A 21,771-nucleotide genomic window follows, 5' to 3' on the forward strand; every position below is an offset into this window, starting at 1 on the left:
TGAGATGCCGCCCAGGAACCAGATGGCCATGAGAGTTAAATGACATGAAGAGCCCAACACAGGACCCAGTACCGAGCAGGCCTGTAGGCCTCCCCACCTCTCTCCTTCCATTATAGAACCAAACCTGCTCGAAGACCTACCCAGAGTGAGCAAGGCAGGATGGGGCACACTGACCTCTATCTGGCAAAGCTTCTGAGACCTGAGACTCTGGGGAGGCGGGATTCAGAGGCCCAGGGGCCAAACCTTGTCTCTTCCTAAGGGCTGGCCACTGGGGAAGCCCTACTCCACAGGACTCTGAGAGCTGAAGATAGATAGCTCCCCAGCTTGCTTGGTCAAGGGCAGTTTCCCACAAGAGGCCGAAGAATCGTGGAATATCCCAGATGAGAACTGAGCCAATTCAGGCCAGACTAGGAAGAAGTCAGGGCTACCCAGGGCCGGGTAAGAGGTCCAGTGTGAGTAGCCTGGGGCAAGCCTCACTACTTTGTCTGACATCTAGAGGGTCCCCAACTTCCTCTGTGCCACTGACAAAGCTCTCTTTGAGAATCAAAAGACATCTCTGCCACTTCCATCCCGGCACTGCCCCTCAGGTGGCTGATGCACACCAAGATCGCCTGGCCTCTGCTCTGGGGCAGAGTGGTTCTAGGGTGCTCACTGCCTGCAGGCTTCTCTCCCCAAAGACTGGCCCTGTGGGTGGCCCATGTGCCCGGTTCATGGGGAGCTGCCTCCACCTTCCGGACGCTGGGTGAAGGGGCGGAGAGCGTGGGAGCCACCTCGTGGGCCTCTTAAACTTGATGCCCAGGTCACGGAAAATGACAGACACTGGGGCAAAGTAGTCAAAGGAACAAAGTGGCAACGGTCACTAGTCGGGTGATAATGTTGGTTTTGCAGCTGGTGTTTTGATGAGCGAGAAGGAAAGGGCTGAGGTGGACGGACTTAGTGAAGAACTGTTACTGAGTGCAAAGATGTTCGCTCCTGACTCTGCAGTGGAAATGATTCTTGTGAACAGGCCATGTGTCGTGTAGATGTTGCTACACTCACGTTGCGACATGTCTCGTAGGGATAAGCAGAAATGAGGCAGGTCTGTCCGAACTGATGTAAAGAGGTGCTGTTTACACTGGCGAAGAGTGTGTTCCTTTCACAGAGCGATGGTCCAGAGGACTTGGGTGAGCCGGGCACGGTGGCACACACCTGTAATCCCAGCAACTCAAGAGGCTGAGGCGGGAGGATCGTGAGTTCAAAGCCAGCCTCAGCAACTTAGTGAGGCCCTAAGCAGCTCAGGGAGACCCTGTCTCTAAATAAAATACAAAAAAGGACTGGAGATGTGGCTCAGTAGTTAAGCACCCCTGGGTTCAATCCCCAGTACCAAAAAAATAAAAAGAGGACTTGTGTGAGCCTGCTCGGACTCGGTTCTGCCCCTCACTTGCTGCAGAACCTCGCAGACATTTCTCATCCTCCCTAGCCAAGTTTTCTCATTTGTCAAGAGGATGGTAGTAACTGCTTCAAAGAAGTGTAAGGATCTTAGAGGCACTTAGCCCAGCAAAGTTCATTAAATGTTCAATAAATGTCAGCTACTTTAAGAGGAAACAAGGAAATAACAAAAAGCACATGCTGTCGCCCCAATTTCACTTTTCAATTTTTTCTCTATGCAGAAATATAGGTTCATGTAAATAAAGTGATTGTTAACCACGTTTATCTCTGAAGTATGAGGCTAGAGAGAAGAAGCGAGGAAGAGACTTACGCTTTGGTTTTGCCTTTTAAAGTGGACTTGAGGTTGTTAGAACAGGTTTAGGTTCACAGTAAGACGAGCCCCTAACACACAGGTGACTGCCACCACCATGGTCATCTCACACCAGAGGGGCACTTACTGCAATCTAGGAACCTACACTGACAGATGGCTGAGTTTTACACTTTTAACTTTATTCACGTCGGTCTCATTTTCCTTTCTATAGTGAGCAGGCTGCTGGCTTCCTGAGTAGCATGATATTCTTTCATGAAGGGCTGGATCTGGCTGGAAGCTCCAGAACAGCTGGATTCTAGGAAGTAGCCTGGCTCACAGGGGTTACCAAGGAGAGCAGGGTGACCCAGCCAGGTGCTGCCTGGGAAGACAGCCTGAGCCCAAGAGCCCCCATGCTGTTGTCATGGGCATCGAGGTCCAGAGGCCTCCTGCTCTCCCAGACAGCAGCTCCCAGATCCAAGGAGGCCAGTCCCCTGGGTCATGCCTACCCCACGGTCCCCGTGCACACACCAGCTGAATGGCTTCAGAGCTCCCGGGGATCAGGCCAACTGAGACACAGACCTGTCCTGAAGGAGTAGAGTATGGGGGCGAGGTAGCCAACCTCGGATTCAAAGTCACCTCTGCCACTCCGGAGTATGGCCCTTCCCATGAGCCCGTTTCCCATCATAAGATGGGGATTCACCTGCCCACATACCAGGTGGTGGTGGAGATGGCAAACAGCCTCCTTCATGGCCTGGTCTGTAAGATAAACAGGAGAGTGCCTGGCCAGGTCAGGGTGAACGCAGAGTCCGGGGTGGCAGGACAGGGCCGCAGTAAGGACAGCCTTGCGACTCGGGAAGTATGCCGACCAGGACAGCCAGTTGCATTTCCTGGTTTGGGTGAACCATTGTCTAAACAAGGTCTCGGCCTTTATCTGGGGTTGATTTAAAACAATCCTCCAAAATGACAGCAATTCTAGACGGTCCCCAGGGAGCAGGGGACGCACTAGAAGGTGAGGAGAAGGGCTCTGGCGTGCTGAGGAACTTCTCACCTGTCCACCCCAAGAAGGGGGAGCGGCTGGCAGTAGGGGAGCCTGCGGCCATCTCCCCTCACCCCGCCTGTCTGTCTCCCCAGTGATTCCTACTTGGACGCCCTCTGTGTGAACAGCCCCTCAACATGAGCTACAGTCTCCACCTGACCTTCGTGTGTCTGAGCCTGTTGGCTCCAAGGTGAGCTCTGCTGACCCCAACGCGGCCTTGGTCTGAACTGCTTTGCCCATGGCCTCGCAGTGGGAGGCTGCCGAATTTCCTCCTGCCCTATGGTGAGGTTCACCCTCTCCCTTCCCTTCCCTGAAGCCCCAGACAATACAACGTCCCACCACTCCTTCTCAGGAGAGGATGAGTGTTTCCAAAATGGTCGTGGGTGGAGGAACCTTGTGCTTTTGTGAACACGCTCTGAGGGGTCCCGGATTATCTTGACGATTTCATCTATGGAAGCGGGTAATGAAATGGAGACACTGACTCGACCAGCTGAAAATCGAGAGACTTCTCCTCGAAGTCACTGCTGGACCGAGACCCAAGACACGGGCAGACGCGAGACCGCGGCTATGCCTCGCGTGTGTATTCCCTCCTGAACAAGCACGTGCCACAGAGCCCCTCCTCTTTTTCAGGACCTACGTCCGGGGGAATCAGTTCAACACTGAGGTCAGAAGAAGCGACAAGCTCTCCCTGCCTGGCTTCGAGAACCTCACAGCAGGATATAACAAATTCCTCAGGCCCAACTTTGGTGGTAGGTTCTCCTTTGTGACCAGGACATCAGTCAAAAGATCAGGAGCAAAGACAAAATGCAGTGGGTTTCGGGAGGCTTGGTGGGCTCCCCTTCCCGAGCTGCGACCTGGTTAGGCTGGGTGATGACGGATGGGGCGCGAGCCTGCGACTTTTCACGCTGCCTGGAAGACGGCTCCTGCCTCTCTGTCGGCAAGGTGAAGACACCAGAGGCCTGTGCAGCCCTCCCCTGTCCCCCCTCTGCCCACTTCCGGGGTCATTACTCACCATTCAAGGGCCTCCTCGCCGCTCCCTGCCTGGTCTTCCCGCCTCCACCCCACTCCTTCCCAGCCTGCTCCCTTTGCTGCTCCATGACCTCCTGGGTCCTTTGCCTGCTCGGAAGGCTTACCTGCACCCCAGGGTGCTTGCCCAGAGCTCAGGCATGCCTGGCACTTCCCAGCCCTTCCTCGGTGTGCCCCAGGGTGCCCTGAAGTTCCCTAGTGTCCTTAGCCCTCCTGACCTTCCTGTCCCTGCAGCTGTTTATCTGCTTTGAGTTGTTCTTCCAATTTGACTCCCCAGGAAAATGCTAATTTTCCTTCACATCTCAGAAAAAAGGCTACCTCCTCTGAGAAGCCCACCCTGATTTCTCCAGGCCCCATCTCTTTTCTTCACCCCTTATTTTAAATCACAGCCTTGTGATAGTGTATCTGCCTCAGCTCCAGATGGCAGCCTCTTGAGGAGTCCTGCTTATTTACCTCACTCGCCCCTGTAGAAGCTCCATGTTTGATGTACAGCAACTTGTCAACTAAGGGGGCAGGGAGCCAACTATACCTCTTCACAGATGAAAGTCATAGAAAGAGGCTTGGCATTGAACAAGACTGACTTTGGCTCCTAGCTATGCTACTTGGCAAGTACCTGAGCTTTCTGGTCCTCAGTTTCCCTTTCTGTAAAATGGGAACATTGCAGCTCCCTTCCGGGAAGGAGAGAAAGAGCCCAGTGCAGGTGTGCAGCTTAGGACCTGCCAGGTCGGCAGGGTGCAGGTTACTTCCATCCCTTTCCCTTCCTGCCCCTCCCTGGAGATGAGGGACTTCCCTTCCCATCTAGGACAGGTGTGTGAGTCCAGGAAAGCTGGAGCGTTGCCAGACCACCGGGTCCCCTGACCAGGAAAGGCGGGAAGGTTGGGCAGAAGTGTCATACAGCAGGGGGGCTGCACACGTTGTGTCTGGGAAGGCTGCCAGGGTGTCCTTGAGCCAACGCTGCCCACTGTTCAGGTCACAGTTGGCCACAGCCCATAGGAAGCTGACCTCAGAGCAGGGTGGACTCAGAGCACAGCGGGGACAGCAGCCGATCCCACGCCTCAGGTGGAGGTCTGAGGGGACCCTGGCCACACCATTAGGATTTGAACCCCTTGTGCCAAGGGACCTACAGAGCTTCCACCTCCCTGGGTTTCGCAGGCCCTGCTGAGCTGCTGAGCGGTGAGCCTAAACACCTTGGCCAGGTCCCCAAAGCACCTTCTCTCTCCTTCCCAGGCTCAAGCAGTTAGGTCAGGAACCGCCCTTCTTGTTTGCCTGCTCACTGGGCACGGAGGCCGTTCTGAGAACAGGAAGCCTAGGGTGCACCTCGGGGAATGGGAGGCCCTGTCCCACCCGGGGAAAATGGGGCCCAGGGTCCCCAGTCAGAGAGGCGGCACCAGCCCTCTCCCCTCACTTGGTGCCTTTCGGTTCTCTACCTCTCAAAAGGACCTACGCTCCTGGGCAGCCTGGAGCTCTGTAATGTCCGTGCACCCAGCTTCTAGGACCTGAGCCCCTTAAGAGACGGGAGCTCCCCAGGATTGCTCAGGAACTGAGCTGGACAGCAAAGGGCTGCCAGCAGCCACGGAAGAACGCTGCTGAGGGGCTGCCACTGACCTCTTTTCTGGGGGACGCTGCCCTCTGGTGGCACTGCTAACTCCAGGGAGGAAAGCAGCTCGCGTCCCCAGAAAAGCCAACCCCCGCAAGGCCTGGGTGAGGCTTCTGGGAGGCCCGGAGCGCTCACCGGCTTCCCCTCTGCGCATTCTTAGGGAGGGCATGAACCTGCCATCCCCTGTGTTCTTGGCACTTAAAATAGATGCCCAAACCCTCCCAACCAAGCCCCACTGAGAGGCGCTCATCTGAGTCTGTTTGGTGCTGCTGTAAAGAATCCCTGAGTCGGGGCGATAGATGATGAGCAGAAACTGCCGGGCTCCCAGTTCTAGAGGCTGGAAGTCCAATCCAAGATCCAGCACCCGGCAGCAGCCTCCATGCTGCGCCATCACGTGGCAGAGGACAGGAGTAGGACCGCCTCGCCCGTTCACAATGCATGGATCCTACCTCAAGGGCGGGGTCCTCGTGCCTAACTACCTGTTAAAGGCCCTGCCTCTTAATACTGCTGAAATGGCAATTAACATTCAACATGAGTTTGGGAAGCGTGCTGGTCATTTTTCCAACACTGACCAAAATGCCTGACAAGAACAACTTAGAGGAAGAAAAGTCTACTTTGGGCCCAGGGTTTAGAGGTTCCGTCTGGTCGGCCGACCCCATTGCTTTGGGCCTGAGGTGAGGCAGAGTATCATGGTGGATGGGCAGGGTAGAGAAACACTGCTCCACTCACGGCAGCCAGGAAGCAGAGGGAGAGAGAAGAAGGGAAGGGACGAGGGAAGATGACCTCTCCCAGGACACACCCACCAGTGACCCACCTCCTCCAGCCACACCCCACCTGCCTACAGTTACCACCCAGTCAGTCCTTTCAAACTAGTATGGACTAACTAGGTCGCAGCTCCCCCAAGCCAATCAGTGCACCTCTGAACATACCTGCATTAACATAGGAGCTTCGGGGACACCTCATATCCAAACCATAACAAGAGGGGACAAACCATAGCAGCACTAGTACCTGTGTTTGACAATGGAGAAATGAGCACAGAGAGCTCTAGCAATTCGCTTGAGGTCACAAGGCTGTTAAGTGGCCAGCATGGGATTCAAACACCGCTCCCTGACTCCAGGCTCCTCTTCCTGATGCTGCACTTTGCTGTCCAGAGAGGCAGGAAGCCGCTTTGTACCATGCCCTTTCAGAAAGCACCTGCCCTCAAAGATCTCCCCTTTGCCACCCCCAAGCATCTTTCAACGGCATTGGTTCTAAAACTCCATTTCCAAACTCCCACCTCCATTCAATGGTTTCCTTAGATTAATAACTAAGTTGCTTTGTCTGATTCCTACGAGAGAGACATTTTCAAGCTTCTTTTGAATTCCACTTCTCTTCTGCCAGGAAGTGCATTGCCACCGTCCCCTGGTGTTCTGCCAGTTATTTATTGCAAGTGATGCTATTGCATCTATTAACCTGGTGAGCAAAGTGTTTTCCTTCTACAGAATTGGCTAGGATTAGGGAACAGAGAGGGAAGGAAAAGGACGTGCCTCTGACGGGCAGCTATTGTACCATCGTGAGCAGGATACGGGACAGGTAACCGTGTCTGAGCACCTTCTGGAGGTGATGGGCAGGCACGGCACAGACGATCCCTCTTGCTGAAACTCTGCAAAGACACTACTGCAACCCTGACCTCATTTAAGCCTCTCCATGACCCTGTGGTGTCATCAGCAAACAGCCCGACTTGCAGGTGACAGCACTGCAGCTCTAGAAGATTCTGTAACTTTTCCCGAATCTCAGAGCTGGGACATGGTGGAGCTGAGATCCGAACTGAGGTGGCACCGGCTTTACTCCCACATCTGCAGTCTCAGGAGGAGTGGACAGGCCTGGCCTGGCTCCGGAGAACAGTGTGTCTGACCCTGCAGTCTCGGAAGCTACGAACAGGTCTCTCTGGAGTTGGAGTCATCTGCCAGCTCTCCAGAATTGAGACCTAACAGAGTCTGTGCCCAGGATGAAGTGTGGAAGGTTCTGGAATTCTAGATAGTTCAGGGTTCCTGGAGAGTAAAGGAAAAGGTGGAAGGTGTCAGGAAGTCAGCAGGAGCTCAGCCAGGAGATGTCAAGATGAATGCCATCTGGTGGTGAGTCCAGTTAGACAGTCGTCTGCACCCAGGCTACCAAGTCTCTGTCACATTCTTCACGATCAGTCCCTTGCAAGCAACACAGGAGAAGCAGCAGATGCTTTATCACTGCGCCTTTCAAACATGCGCTGATAAGTAACAGTCTCACATGTAGTAAGATAACTATGCACTCAGACATATTTTTCTTATGAAAGGAAATGTGCTATACACAGTGGTTGTCCTGAGAAGGGGTAAGACAGAAATTAGCTTTGTTATAGTTCTAGATTTTTCAAATTTTTCTAATAAGCCAGTGTTACCTTGTGAATTTTAATAGTTTTGTCTTTCCAAGGCTCCAAGGCTCCAAGGCATAGGGTGGCTGTGTCATCCAGAGGGGGTGAAATGGAGGGTGGAGGAGAAAGACCTATGTGTGTTTCTATTAAGTTTTTCTGGATTTTTCTTCATTCTTAGGAGAACCAGTTCGGATAGCACTAACGCTGGACATCGCAAGCATCTCTAGTGTTTCTGAGAGCGACATGGTAGGCGCTGTCCTCTGCATTTCACCCAGGGCCCTGGTCTGGTGTTCATGGAGAAGTGCTTCCTAGCTACTCCCAGACAGAAAAGGAAGGAGCCCCGCCCCCCGCCCCCCACTTGGAATGGCGAAGCTGGAGACCTAGACCCAGATTCAAGATAGCGGGAGTAACAGAAAGAAAATGAATTCAAAGGCCAGGAGGGATAAACCAGTGCATGAAGAGGGATAAACAAATGCAGAAAGGAATAAAAATGCTGTGGGAAGCAGGAAATCACATGGCACTTCAGAGATGGGGAGACAGGAAGGCCACAGTCTAATGACCGCCCTCACAGACCCAGTCCCCCAAGAGATCACCTGAAAGACTGGGTCACACCGAGGGAGGCTTGCCACGAGGGCACTGGGCATCCCGGTCTATCCTGGACAACCTGAGCACTTTGCCCACCAAAACCCTTAGCCATTTGATCTCAGGCAATGCGAGCTTTCAGGCCAGGGAGGTGAAGGCCTGGCGGGGGCTTCCCTTTCAGCAGGGAGTGGTCATCTAGAATTATGAGCTCAGGGTCTCTCGGCGCTGCCGCGACTCCAACTTCCTCGGCCCAGGTCTGCACACTTGCTCTAAGTGGAGGCGGGAGGGCACCCTGTGGCCCTCGTCTTCTGCTTCTGGAGGGTTCTCCCCGGTCCACTCACCCCTCTCCATGCCTGCCTCCCCCTTAGGACTACACGGCCACCATCTACCTCCGACAGCGCTGGACGGACCAGAGGCTGGTGTTTGAAGGCAACAAGAGCTTCACTCTGGACGCCCGCCTGGTGGAGTTCCTTTGGGTGCCGGACACCTACATTGTGGAGTCCAAGAAGTCCTTCCTCCACGAAGTCACCGTGGGCAACAGGCTCGTCCGCCTCTTCTCCAATGGCACAGTCCTGTATGCGCTCAGGTGAGCTGGCACCCGGGGTTGGGCAGGGGAGCAGCTGGAAGAAGACACAGATGATCTGAGGCTGCTCGCGCCCTCAGAGACACTGTCCCCACAACAGATGGGCCCCCTCAGTCCACTCTGGCTGCACAGCATCTACAGAGCACCAAGCCCCGGGCTAGATGCCCAGGACAGGAGCTGAATAGGACACAGGTCTGTAAACAAAGGATTTCCCAGGTGCTGGGCCCAAGTGGTTTCGGGTTGATGTTAGGAGAGGGTCTCACAAGATTCTGGGCTGAGTCTTAAAGTGTGAAGGGCAATGACAGGAGCAGAGAGGTGCATGGGACCCTTCATGGGGCTCCAGAAGGCAGCTCTGCTAGTTTGAGTCGTAGTTGCACAGAACCAAGGCTCAGTGCCCCAACGCCTCTGCTGCCTGCATTCCTGGGCTCTCAGTGCCCACTCCCCAACTCCCTGAGCCTAAAATCCTTCCACCCGCTCGCTCACAGAACCCTGAGGGCTAGAACAGGAAAGGGGGTCTCTACGTGCTGTGTGAGGCAGCCACAGAGGAGGGCTTGTCCTATGCAAGGGAGGTACAAGGATCATGCACACGAGGCTCCCAGAGGCCTTGGGGTGGAGGAGGCCAGGACCAAATACTGATGGAACTGACCTTCAATGCCAAGTAAGAGTCTGAGGTTATAAAGCAAAGAGTGGGCTAACCAATAACAGGTTTCTGCACACAGCTCAGCAGCACTGAATTTTGCAAAGGCCAGTCCAAACCCTAACTAGACCTCTCCCTTGACCCCAGCTCCAATCAACATCAATGTCTCCCTTCCCTGGGTTCCCACCACACATGCATGCGTACCTGTGAGTTCTTGTGTGTGCACACATGTGCATCTGTCTGTGTTACAGCAGCACCGTGGGTTTGGGGTAAGGATTATGAATGACGGGTAATGGGAGTAACCTGGCACTGGAGTCAGACAGGCTTGGGTACAATCCCGCTCTGTCCTTGGCAGCTATGTGGCCATAGGCAAGTTACTTGACCTTCTGAGCCTCAGGTTCCTTAGCATCAAGGTGAGAATAATAGTATTTCCTCGCTCACAGAGCTACTCAAAGGGCCGAATGCACGCAGAGAACTCAGCAAGCACCGGGTGAATGGTAGTTGTTGTTCTTCTGTCTCCCTTTAAGGAAGCTTCCTCAAGGTGGGCACTGTGCTGTGGTCACCTCTGCTTCCTAGGGCACCTCTCACCGTATTTAATAAATAAGGAAGTTAAGTTAAAATATGTGATTCTCAGGAAAAATAAAATCCTGTGGATTGAACTGTCCACTGTGAGGTCTTCTCTGACATTGAGTTGACCATTCCTGGGTGTCGAGCCCCAAGAACCACTGTGCCCAGTAGCCTCCACTCCCTCTGCATCCTGATCCCATCAAGAAGCCAGGAGACTATGGCGCCAGTTCCAACTCTGCCACTCAGAGCCACATATCGCTGAGCGAGCCCTGGGATCGCTGCCGTGCTGTGCATGGGTTCATAGTGTAGCTCACGTCGGAAAACTACAAGGAAGAGCATCTCAAAGGAGCTAGCAATGAGTCTGCTCTGTGATATGGCTGGTCTTGCTTCTGAGTTGCTAGCTTTCCAACACCCCCAGCTCTGGACCCAGCTTTCTCTGAGTCTCACAGGTGCTGATGAACATACAAAGAGCCCAGGAAACCTCAAAAATGCTTTGGATGTGGCTCCGAGTCACACATTCCCTCCAGGAGCCCAAGTGAAAGTCCCCAGAGCATGCTTTCTGAACCCTTTTTTTCTTTTCTTAGAATCACAACAACTGTGGCATGCAACATGGATCTGTCTAAGTACCCCATGGACACACAGACGTGCAAGTTGCAGCTGGAGAGTTGTGAGTACTCACGCAGACAGACCCCTTTCCCCGGGTGACTTGGAACCAGAATTCACAGTGTCCGCTACCTGGTGACCCTTCTTTTTTTGATGTTGATTCAGCACATACACCCTCTGGTTTCTAGTAAACCTCAAAAGTTTTCTTTTTTTTTTCTCCTTTCACTTTTTCTGGTGCAGAAGCACTGTGGTCACTAGCAAAACCTCACTCTTCACACAGAGGAAGTAGAGAAGCTGGTGGGAAAGACTCCTGAGAGGAGGTAGCCAATGTGCTGTGACCTGGTCTCCTTGACCAAGAACCTTTTCAGACAGCCTTGCCATTGGACTAGAAAGTCAACAGGGATTTTGTTCCAGAGGCTTGTTTATGATATAAGCTATACATTTTTTCTGAGTATACCATAAAGTGATTTTAAACGGTAATATGGGGATAATGAAAAGCTTTTAATAACTCCTTTCCAGTTTCTCTAGTGCCCATTTATTACCATTATTTCCCCCAAATTGAGTAATCACATGGTACTTGTTTTGGATTCCCCAAATCCTGCCAGAATGTTAAACTGAATTAGGACACAATCATCACTCAGGACTCCTATATCCAGCTCCTTTCCATTACTTAGGACCAGGGCCAGTGTTTTTCTTTTCCTCTGTGTCCTAAGGAAAATATTTTGACTTATTCTAATACTCTAGTTCTGCATATTTTCCCACTAAAGTCTCCAGCTTGTCTGGAGGACGGGTTGAGTTCCATCTGTCAACCCTCATTTAAATGCCTTCACTTCATCCACTCAACAGCTAAATGACTTCTGTGTCAAACACTGTGGTAGATGTTTGCAATACAGAGATAAACCCTGTGCCCGGTTTCAGTCTGTCCTCTCATGGAGAGCAGGGCTTAAAGCAATGACGAGAGACTAGATGGTGACAATAAGAAGTAACGGCACTGTGGAAGCCTGGAGGAGTCACAGAGTGTTCTAGAGATGTCACTTGAAATCAGACATGAGGGTTCAGTGGAAGCTGGCCCAGTGGACATAGGGTAGGACACAGAGTCTGCCAAGGCACAGGAGCAAGAAGGAGCAGGGCAGAGGTTTTTAGCCAGGGCAAGGGGGGTCGGGGGCGTGTCCGGGGCATGTCCGGTGTGTCCGGGGCGTGGTCAGGGCTGGGGCGAGACCGGGGCGGGGCCCATGGGTAGAGGGCTTGCCCAGCGCTTTCAAAGCCCTGGGTTCTAACCCTAGCGCTGAATAAAAGGGTAAATATGCAAAGCAATTGTTGACGTTTACCACACAACTGCTTCCAACTTTAAAAGAAATGACTTGCTATATGTAAAGTTTAATACAATAATGCCAGCTAAATGGGCATCCTAAATTGCAATCTGGGGATTTGCTTATGATGAGGAATGAAAATTTACTCTTAATTGATGTGTGTCCAATTAATTCCCTGGCACTGTTAAACAATCTCCATAGTACCTTCGTTAGCCACTCAGCAATGCTCACCAACCCGGCACCTGCTAGAGGAGAAAAGCGCGGTAGATAGTACTTGTTAAGGCAGCTAAGCCTGGCTTGTGGCAGGGGACTGGAGTCAGTCTCTAGAGACAAATGGGCACTGTACCTGAGGACACCGTGGGCAGCATCAGGAAAGTCCACCCATGGTGAGGCAGAAGCCATTTTTCAGAAGTAGACATTTAATTAAAGACTCAGACAGATTAATTATCTTATTGATTAAATGCATGCAGAACCTTCCTGAAGTGTTGCAGCTGTTCGGTGGCAGAATAAAACTTGAGGTTATCAAAAAGAGAACTCATCTGAGTCCCACATGAAACAAGTAATTGCCCTCCCTATGTCGTGGCTGGGCTCATCTCAAATCCCAGGAGCGAGATTCTGCTGGAAACTTCAGTATTCTGCTTGCACAGACACGGTCCCCAGTGAGCAGAGGAAGCTTTTGCTGAATGTTTATTAGCAGTTATTTGGGTACAGAAAACTCACTCAGGGTTTTTGCTACATGCCATCCTGAAAAAATAATTGATACCATCTAACAATTTCCCATAGTCACCAGGGGAACTGGGATGGGGGGGTGGTAACAATAGTGTCTTTACTAGTTGCAAAAGCAAAGTGTCCAAGTAGGAAATGCACTCCTTGTTTTCATAGACTCTTCATTTCTTTGGGATCCCAGTCAATTCGAATAGCTTGCTTCAGTGCCAAAGTGAACTCTGGATGCTTCCAGAGGAAAGCCCACAGACAATTTTTACATGAAGATCCTTAAAGAACTGGTACATTATAGAGGGGGAGATCACCCTTACTAGATGTAGGCTACCAGAAGCTGATTCTTACCAAAATATTTGTCCCAGAACTGGCTCCATATTTCCCAGCAGCCCTTGAAAATGAGGGCAATGGCTGGCACCTGGTGCACACCTATAACCCCAGTGGCTCAGGAGGCTGAGCAGGTGGAGCACAAGTTCAAAGCCAACCTTAGTCACTTAGACCCTAAGCAACTTAGTGAGACACTGTCTCAAAATAAAAAATGAAAAGGAATAAAAGTCTGGGGGTGTCACTCAGTGGTTAAACTCCCCTGGGCTCAATCCCTGGTACCAAAAAAAAAAAAAAAAAAAAAAAAAAGAAGAAGAAAGAGAAGAAAAGAAAATGAAGGCAATATATTGTGCACATGTACAAATACATAACAACAAATCCATCACCATGTGCAGCTCTAATGCACCAATAAAAAATGTGGGGAAAGTAAAGTGTAAGATCACAGGTTCTGGAATCCCTGGACTTTTCCCATCCCTAGCTGTTTGGCTTTGGGTAACTAAACTCTCTGGACCTCAGTGAATTGGGAAAGTAGTTGTATCTGGCTCAATGAGTTAGTTTTCAATAGGTTCATTGTGGTAGAATTTACATATCCTAAAGTTTACCCATGTTAAGTATAGAATTCCACAGTTTTTAGTAAACTTACCAAGTCATGTAACCATTGCCATATTGCATTCCCCCAACAGAGTTGCCTTGTGCCTATCTGCAATCGCCCCTCCTTCCTACCACCAGCTCCCAGGCACCAATAGTCTACTTTCCATCTCTGTGAATTTTTCTTTTCTGGATATTTTATGTAATAGAAATCAACATAATATGTGGTTTTTTGCATCTGTTTTTTTTTTCCACTTAGAACAATTTTGAGGTTCATAGACATCACAGTATATTATTAGCACTTCGTTCTTTTTTATCGCTGGGTAATATGCCTTCATATGGAGATGTACATGTGTATGTATCAGAGTTTATATACTTATTCATCAATTGACAAACATTGGCTGTTGTGGGCAATGCTGCTGTGAACAGTTGTGTGCTAGTGTTTGTATGAATATCTCTTGACCAGATACCTTGGTGTGGAATCTGGGTCAAATGGTGAAAATATGTTTAAGTTTTCAAGAAACTGACAAAGTTTTTTCAAAGTGATTGTACCATTTTACACTCCTACCAGTGAAGTTTCAGTTTCTCTATGTCCTCACTGTTATTATCTGTCTTTTTGATTGTAGCTACTCTAATGAGTATGTAGTAGTATCTTATTGTGGTTATGATTTGCAGTTTCCTAATGCTATAATGTTGGGTATTTTTTGCATGCTCTTAATCTTTCAGATATCTTTCCAAGGAGATATTTTGAGGATTCAGTGTGATGACAATGTTGTAAGGCACTTAGTAACATTTACTAAATTAAATGATACCATCCATGGCTTTGAGATGAAACTTTCCTGAAGTACAATGCTGGCTTTGTTTCTTGCTTGCTTTGTTATCTGGAGAAAGTTATATAACCCCTCTGAAGCTGAGAGCTCTTATGTACAAATTGGGCAAAACTTTATAGCTCCTCAATTCTACGCACAATAGTTGTTGAATAATCATTATATATATGTGTGTGTGTGTGTGTGTGTACATATATGTATATCTATCTATATATATACATATATATATAGTCTATAAGATCCATCACAATTTCAGGAATGTAAAAAGGAGTTCCTCTTAGAATTGAAGAAACAGAGAAATGTCTACAAGTTTGTGAGAACATTTGAGACATACTATGTCAAGGGTTACCTTTCATGACTACTGTTGCAAATATTAGCCAGGTGCAGTGGCGCACACCTGTAATCCCAGTGGCTCTGGAGGCTGAGGCAGGAGGATTTTGAGTTCAAAACCAGCCTCAGCAAAAGCGAGGTGCTAAGCAACTCAGCGATACCCTGTCTCGAAATAAAATACAAAATAGGGCTAGGGATGTGGTTCAGTGGTCAAGTGCCCCTGAGTTCAATCCCCAGTCCCCACCCCAACCAAAAAAAAAAAAAATTATTGACTCTGTTAGTAAAACTGCTTTGATATTATCAAACACACATGTTGACAGATATCAATGAAGTGACTGGCTGTAGGATTTTCGTTTTGGCTTTTACATTTATACCAATGCAAAATATGAAAGACCGGTTCTGAAGTCCCTGAAAAGCCTGTTAGAGCTTAGACTGCCTTGGAAGGCAGCATCCAGCACTGTCCTCCATGTGTTGATGTTTATGTGTTCAGTAAGGAAGGAGGCTGCTTCCTACTGGGACTTGAACCCAGGAATGCTTGGCCATTGAGTTACGTTCTCGACCTTTTTTATTTGTCATTTTGAGACAGTCTTACTAAGCTGCTGAGGCTGACCTCTGAAGGAGGCCCGCTGTAAGGCTCATCATCCATCCAACAGCATAGGCAATGCTTAGCACAGGACCAGTCCTCAATGGACACCGTCCTAGCAGGTGACTTTGCTGAACAGGCACTGCAGTGGCACTTGAGAGGTCATGCCAAGTATGCCTGGAACCCACCTTGGGCTCACAACCATCAAGACGGGGCACATGCTGTCTCCATGTTCTAGCATTTTCCAGACCAGTTCGGTGGCAACCTCCTTGCACTGACCCGGGTTCCCTTTTTTTGCAGGGGGCTACGACGGAAACGATGTCGAGTTCAGCTGGCTGAGAGGGAATGATTCGGTGCGTGGGCTGGAAAACCTCCGCCTTGCTCAGTACACCATACAACGGTACTTCACCTTAGTCACCAGGTCCCAGCAGGAGACAGGTAACTTGTTCGACAAATTGCACAAAATAAAAATACCTGAATGGAGGTGGAGGGGTGGACCCCCAGTCAGAAATCTCCTCTCTTCTCTACTTGACTCCTTCAGGGTCCAGGAAGCCCTCAGTGGGGCGGAGTCGGGTGGAGGACCAAGGGTCTGCACTTCCACCTACTCCTCGCACAGGATCGAAACAGATTTTCTCAGACAGGGTTTTATTTGTGAGCATCTGTCACGTTCTCTTCACTCCCTCATTGGTTAATTTATGGTATAATTTTGAATCCAGGCTTTAACTTGGGGCAGCTGGGACTTGGACCATTCCCTCTGCTCTCCTGTTTTCTACCTACTCTACTCTGAGCCAGGCTTCTGTTCCCAGGGGTAACCGCTGCCCACGTCCCCCAGTCCAGCACTGGCCACTGCCACCATGTCTGCCGCGCTTGCCTCCCCTTCACAGAGGCACTTGGCACTCGGACCCAAGGCACATGCTCTGCACCACAAGAGCCTCTTCACTGCTGAGCACTCCATTAACCACAGCTCCCGTGGCTCATATGCCCCCCAGTGAGGACGCACTGGTCGTTTCCCAAAGTTCTCTAAACTCCAGGATACCCCTGAGCGCATCAAAAAGTAAATGCTATTGAGTTGGTCGATGAGGTCTGCCCAGTAGTGATCTTGAACAGAGGACAGTCTCAGGCAATCCTCAGGGAGGTACTTACTGAACAACTACTTTGTGAGCGCAGAACTGAAAGATGCAGAGCTTGCTCACTGGGGGCCCTCAGTCTAGTGAGGAGATGTGGAGGACACCCGTGGTCACAACAGTGCTAGAGGACTGTGACAGGGAATGCTCGAGAGTGTCAGCAGCCCTGGGAACCCCTCTCTGTGCAATGACCCTGTGTCGTGGGGTTCATGACAGTTCGTCATTGACCAGGCTTTGGTGAATAGCAGGGGCTGCGTGGGACTCTAGTTCAGTCTTCTGTCCCGTGGGGGACTTGCTCTGCTTTGTGAGTAGGGACAATTTCTCATCTCCTGTTGACCCCATCAGGAAATTACACCCGGTTGGTCTTGCAATTCGAGCTGCGGAGGAACGTCCTGTACTTCATTCTGGAGACCTATGTCCCCTCCACTTTCCTGGTGGTGCTGTCCTGGGTGTCATTTTGGATCTCCCTGGATTCCGTTCCCGCACGAACCTGCATCGGTGAGTTTCCAAGGGCTGGTTCCTGAGGGCACTTTTCCCCTTGCATCCTGGCTTTCATTGCTACTCCCACGGTGATCCAACAGCTGGTTTCTCGAGAGAGAAAGAGAGAGACAGAGACTACTCTAGAAGTACTGCATTTTAAAATTTGTTAAAGCGACAGATAAGGGGAAATTGTGAATCGATGACCCTCCATCGGTTATGTTGGTAAGGAAAATATTTACAAAACCACGTCTCTCATTTCTATACAAAATGGGCAAAGTAACCCAGGTCCGTGAGGTCACATGCAGGTTTTTCAGAATGTGATATGCGCCAGTTCCGAATCCTGCCCTCACCTGGCCGATCCCTGAGTAGAGACACTGCCAGGGAACAGAGGAGGCTCCGTTGGCCGCCATCTTGGGAACATTTCCTGCTGCTTTCCCAGGAGTGACCACCGTGTTATCAATGACCACACTGATGATCGGGTCCCGCACGTCTCTTCCCAACACCAACTGCTTCATCAAGGCCATCGACGTGTACCTGGGGATCTGCTTTAGCTTTGTGTTTGGGGCCTTGCTGGAGTATGCTATTGCTCACTACAGCTCCCTGCAGCAGATGGAAGCCAAGAACAAGGTAAGAATCCTGAGGCCCCTGTGGGTGCTCGGACGCTTTGCCATGTGCTGCCCTGTGGAGGTGAGGACCCGGTGTCTGTCCCCAGTGACTCACTTGGTTCCAGTGAGTCCCATCCTTTCAATGTGGGTACATCTGGAAGCCATGAGACCACTTGAAAAAGGTCATCCTTTTCACCAAATGCAATGAGATAGCAGTACATTTAATTTTCCAGCAGAAAATAACTCCTATCCACAAACAACATAAAATTACAAGAACAAGAATCCATGAAAAATCTAATATCTAACCACACTTAATCAGTTGTTTAGAAGTTTCAGGTTACTATGGAGTTACTATTTAATTCTTTTGTTGCATTTTTGCATTTTCAAATTATACAAGTAGAGGTTTATAAAAAAATTAAATTGAGGTAAGTTTCTTGATCAGCACATTTTTCTGCTAATTGGAAAAGATTGTTATTATTTGATTTAGCAGTAGAACATCATGGTCCGCTTATCTGAATAATAAAAATGATTATTATTATTTAAGCACTTACATGCACAAAATACAAAACTTTGGGAAATACTATATCATTTAAAATGCTCATAACCATCAACAAGTTTCCTATCTCCATTTTGTGGAACCTGAGGGACGAGAAGGGTGAGGGATTTATCCCAGGGATTCCAACCTGGATCTGCTGGCTTCCAAGTCTCGCCCCTGTCTCTCTGTCCTTCTTACGGTGGGCAATGGGCCTCGCTCTTAGCTTTTCCTCTTTATAGACCCATAGAACCCTGGGGTCATTTGGAAGTCAAATTGGATAGATGCTACCATACTTTAATAGATCATACTAACAGGAAAGAAAATGATAGGATCCAATTCCCACCCTTGGCAATGAGCTAGGACCATACAAGGTCAGGAGTGAGCAGACGGGGAGGACTCCGAAGAGGCCGAAGAGGCAGTTGCTTCCCCTGTGTTCTGCCATTGGGAGCAGCACTTCACAGAGGCATGTTATCCAAGCAACCTAGGCAAAGAAGTACAGGCACCAGCCGAAGAAGAAGGTGATTTTCATTCATTACACTCCCTGCAGGCTCCCTTAAGGAAGGAAGTCTAGTTACCCACAAGCCTCTAGTTCTCTGATTGGCAAAAGGGGTGTGGGCTTATGACTGAGTTCCTCCACTGAACACACCAGAACACCCTTATTTTTCTGTGTGTACAATAACAGATGCACTACTGAGTACTTGCTGTGTGCTAAACATCCATCAACAGTTTTTAGTCCCGCCCCCCAACAACCCAGTGAAACAGGCACCACTATTGTCCTTATTTTACTATTGAGAAGCCTGCCATTCAGAGAGGTGAGGTAACTCATCCAGGACCCTCCTCCTAATAAATAGCCTGGCCCCAAATCCAAACCACATTCTGTCTGACTTCATTACACTCCCCACATTCTGGCTACCCCCACAGGGTTGGAGAATGGCAACTCCCTGCAATCACAGGGAGCATCACGATTTCCATTTTGTGTGGCAAAAAGCCCTCAGGACACGGCTAATTTCTATTATCTCCCATAATCACTTACTCCTTCTTCCTGGAAAATAATAGAATTTCACCAAATACTTGCTAGAGTCTTCACATAGTTAATGTATTCCACTTAATCTCCCATCATCTCCTGGGGTCGCTATTTATATCATGACCCATTTTGCAGGCAAGGAAATCAAGCCTTAGAGGGATAAAAGTGACTGTACATCCACAATAGTAAGAGGCGGAATGGGATTTAAACCCCGGTCTGCTGACTTTACAGCCCGCACAGCTCGCACCTGGCCCTCTGCCCTGCGTATCCAGGGAGGGCAAGGGTCGTTCTTCCATCACGCATGCCAGGGAACTACAGATAGGTGCCCACAAACAGGACAGCAGGACTGCAGGTCTGGCCTCCAGCCCAAGTCTGAGATACTGGATACCACTCTTTACTACACCTGATTATTCAATACTTAGGCCTCTACACTTTCATTTGCTTACTGCCCACTTATTTTCTTTGCCGAATCAAGTCTTCCAAGCTAACGGCATTGTTTATGAACCAGGGGTCAGCGAAGGAGGCAGAAGAGGTCAACATCACTAACATCATCAACAGCTCCCTCTCCAGCTTTAAACGGAAGATCAGCTTCGCCACCATTGAAATCTCTGGTGACAACGTTGACTACAGCAACCTGACAATGAAAACCAGTGACAAGTTCAAGTTCGTCTTCCGAGAAAAGATGGGAAGGATTGTGGATTATTTCACAATTCAAAACCCCAGCAATGTCGACCGATATTCCAAACTACTGTTCCCTTTGGTTTTTATGCTAGCCAACGTGTTCTACTGGGCGTACTACATGTACTTCTGAGACGGCACTGGGCTTTACGTGTGCCGTGGTTCTCCAGCAGAACAAGGGGATGATGTGAAGGGAATTCTAGGCCAAGCACGCATTCTAGCACAAGGGTGCCACAAGTGGCTGATATGACCCTTATTTCTGCTCAAAGGACGAGTTCTCGGCTCTTTGAAATTCTAAGTTGGACAGCACAACAGGTTTTATAATGGACACATCAGCCTGTACCTCTTTCACCTTATGAAGGATGGCCCGGTGGAGCACAGGGCTGACCATGTGCCCAGTGGCTCCCTGGTCTGCTTTTATTTCGTATCCCACACGGGAAGGAGACAATAACCCTCAAGTGTTGGGGTTTGTTTCTAAATTAATCATACAAACTATTTACCAAATCTCTGCAGTGCTCATAAAATACACTGCTGCCCATTTAGGGAGTAACATTTTCAAGGTTTTGATTAAAGTGAAAGGCAGGCCTATGTCAATTCACCTACTAACTCAATAGTAGGATGAGTTTTTAATAATGAGGATCATTTAGTATTACAGCAGAATTGTCTTCAAATTCTAATAAGTCCTCTCATTGGAAAATCCAATGTAAGTGGAGAGAAAGTTAGTGGATCAGTAATCTAAAGCATAAATGCCTTGTTTCTAAGGTATCGTGGGTCCCCAGGCCAGAAGACTCTAGGTCTTCACCCCCCTGTTATACACGCCTTACTGTTTCACTGTGCGTGTGCATCAGTCCCTAACACTGCAGTCGCCCTTTTCTTACATCAGGGAGGGAAATGGCAGCATTTTCCAAGCTCATTTAGGAGTCTTACCCAGGACGGTCGTCATGAAGAATCGAGTCCTTCTTCCAGCTACTGTCACTCAATTCTGGCAAGATACTAAAGGTACCAGGAGGACACAGTCAGGACGCAGTCAGAGGCCCTCTGTCCTTCTATCATTCCGAGAGCAACACTGAGCGCTACTTTGCCAGAGGCAGATCCCCTGCATCCTTCCAAGAGGAGCTTCCGTCCCTGGGCTCCAGTGACAGGAGTGATGCCTATTGGATAAGGAGCCATGTAACCCAGGGGAAGTGGCTTAGCCCAAGTAGGCTAGGCCATGCTCAGATCCTCCAGCTGTCCTCCTCTGAGCATCCTACCCCAAAGGAGCAGGAGGACGCTGCCCCTGAGCCCTGAGTATTCTGAATCAGCAGGAGCATGCTCCAGAACCCACGGGCAGGTTCCAGGCGAGCTGTCTTCTACAAGTCCAGCCGGCCCGCCCTGACACCAGGAGCAGCAGTGTGCCTCTGCCTCTGCCTCTCAGCCGGGCTCAGCCCACAGCAGCCAAGTAGCGCTCGCAGCTGTGCCAGGCCACGCTCCCGTTACTTCCAAGAACGTCACATCTTCAGCTCTTTAGCTCCCTCTTCTAACAGTGCGCAGCTTTACCTTCCTTTCTGACGCCAACCGGCTCTAGAAGGTGGTTCCTCCTCCTCCCTGGCCGCCTCCGTGAGCGCTCATTCTCTTTGCCATTCTGACACTACTCCCAGTTCAGTTTCTAGGGGTTTGATCACCTGAACTTCTAACGAAATGTTTCTAATGGGTGGGGGTGGGTGAGAGAGGTGGAATGTGCTTGGATGGTTCTGTCATGTTTGTGACATTTTTTAAAAAAAGAATTAAAAAATAATTCTGCTCTGAATTCCCATTTAAGCTATTATATAAGAACAACTGTAAATATGTGAAACTGTGAAATAAATGCACCACATGAACTACCCACCAGATCGAGTGGTCCTCTACAGACTGTGTGTTCTAAGGTCCCATTTGGAAA

At 49.6% G+C, this 21,771-nt stretch overlaps 1 protein-coding gene across 3 annotated transcripts in view; it reads left to right on the forward strand.

Moving 5' to 3' along the window:
• Gabrp (gamma-aminobutyric acid type A receptor subunit pi) overlaps nucleotides 1-21,771 on the forward strand; it is a 31,927-nt gene that overhangs the window by 1,485 nt on the left and 8,671 nt on the right. The window contains exons 2-10 of one of the 3 annotated variants that reach the window (XM_047554663.1): nucleotides 2,849-2,943; nucleotides 3,384-3,502; nucleotides 7,938-8,005; nucleotides 8,710-8,927; nucleotides 10,713-10,795; nucleotides 15,711-15,848; nucleotides 16,880-17,032; nucleotides 17,454-17,641; nucleotides 19,687-21,723. In XM_047554663.1, the coding sequence (XP_047410619.1) occupies nucleotides 2,891-2,943; nucleotides 3,384-3,502; nucleotides 7,938-8,005; nucleotides 8,710-8,927; nucleotides 10,713-10,795; nucleotides 15,711-15,848; nucleotides 16,880-17,032; nucleotides 17,454-17,641; nucleotides 19,687-19,989 (1,323 nt within the window). In that variant the 5' untranslated portion in view covers nucleotides 2,849-2,890 and the 3' untranslated portion in view covers nucleotides 19,990-21,723. Of the gene's footprint in view, nucleotides 1-2,848; nucleotides 2,944-3,383; nucleotides 3,503-7,937; nucleotides 8,006-8,709; nucleotides 8,928-10,712; nucleotides 10,796-15,710; nucleotides 15,849-16,879; nucleotides 17,033-17,453; nucleotides 17,642-19,686; nucleotides 21,724-21,771 lie in introns of those variants that run through there. The other 2 variants (XM_047554664.1, XM_047554665.1) reach the window with 2 other exon arrangements.

This window comes from Sciurus carolinensis, chromosome 6 (genome assembly GCF_902686445.1).
Source record: "Sciurus carolinensis chromosome 6, mSciCar1.2, whole genome shotgun sequence".
In the NCBI taxonomy this organism is placed as follows: domain Eukaryota; kingdom Metazoa; phylum Chordata; class Mammalia; order Rodentia; family Sciuridae; genus Sciurus; species Sciurus carolinensis.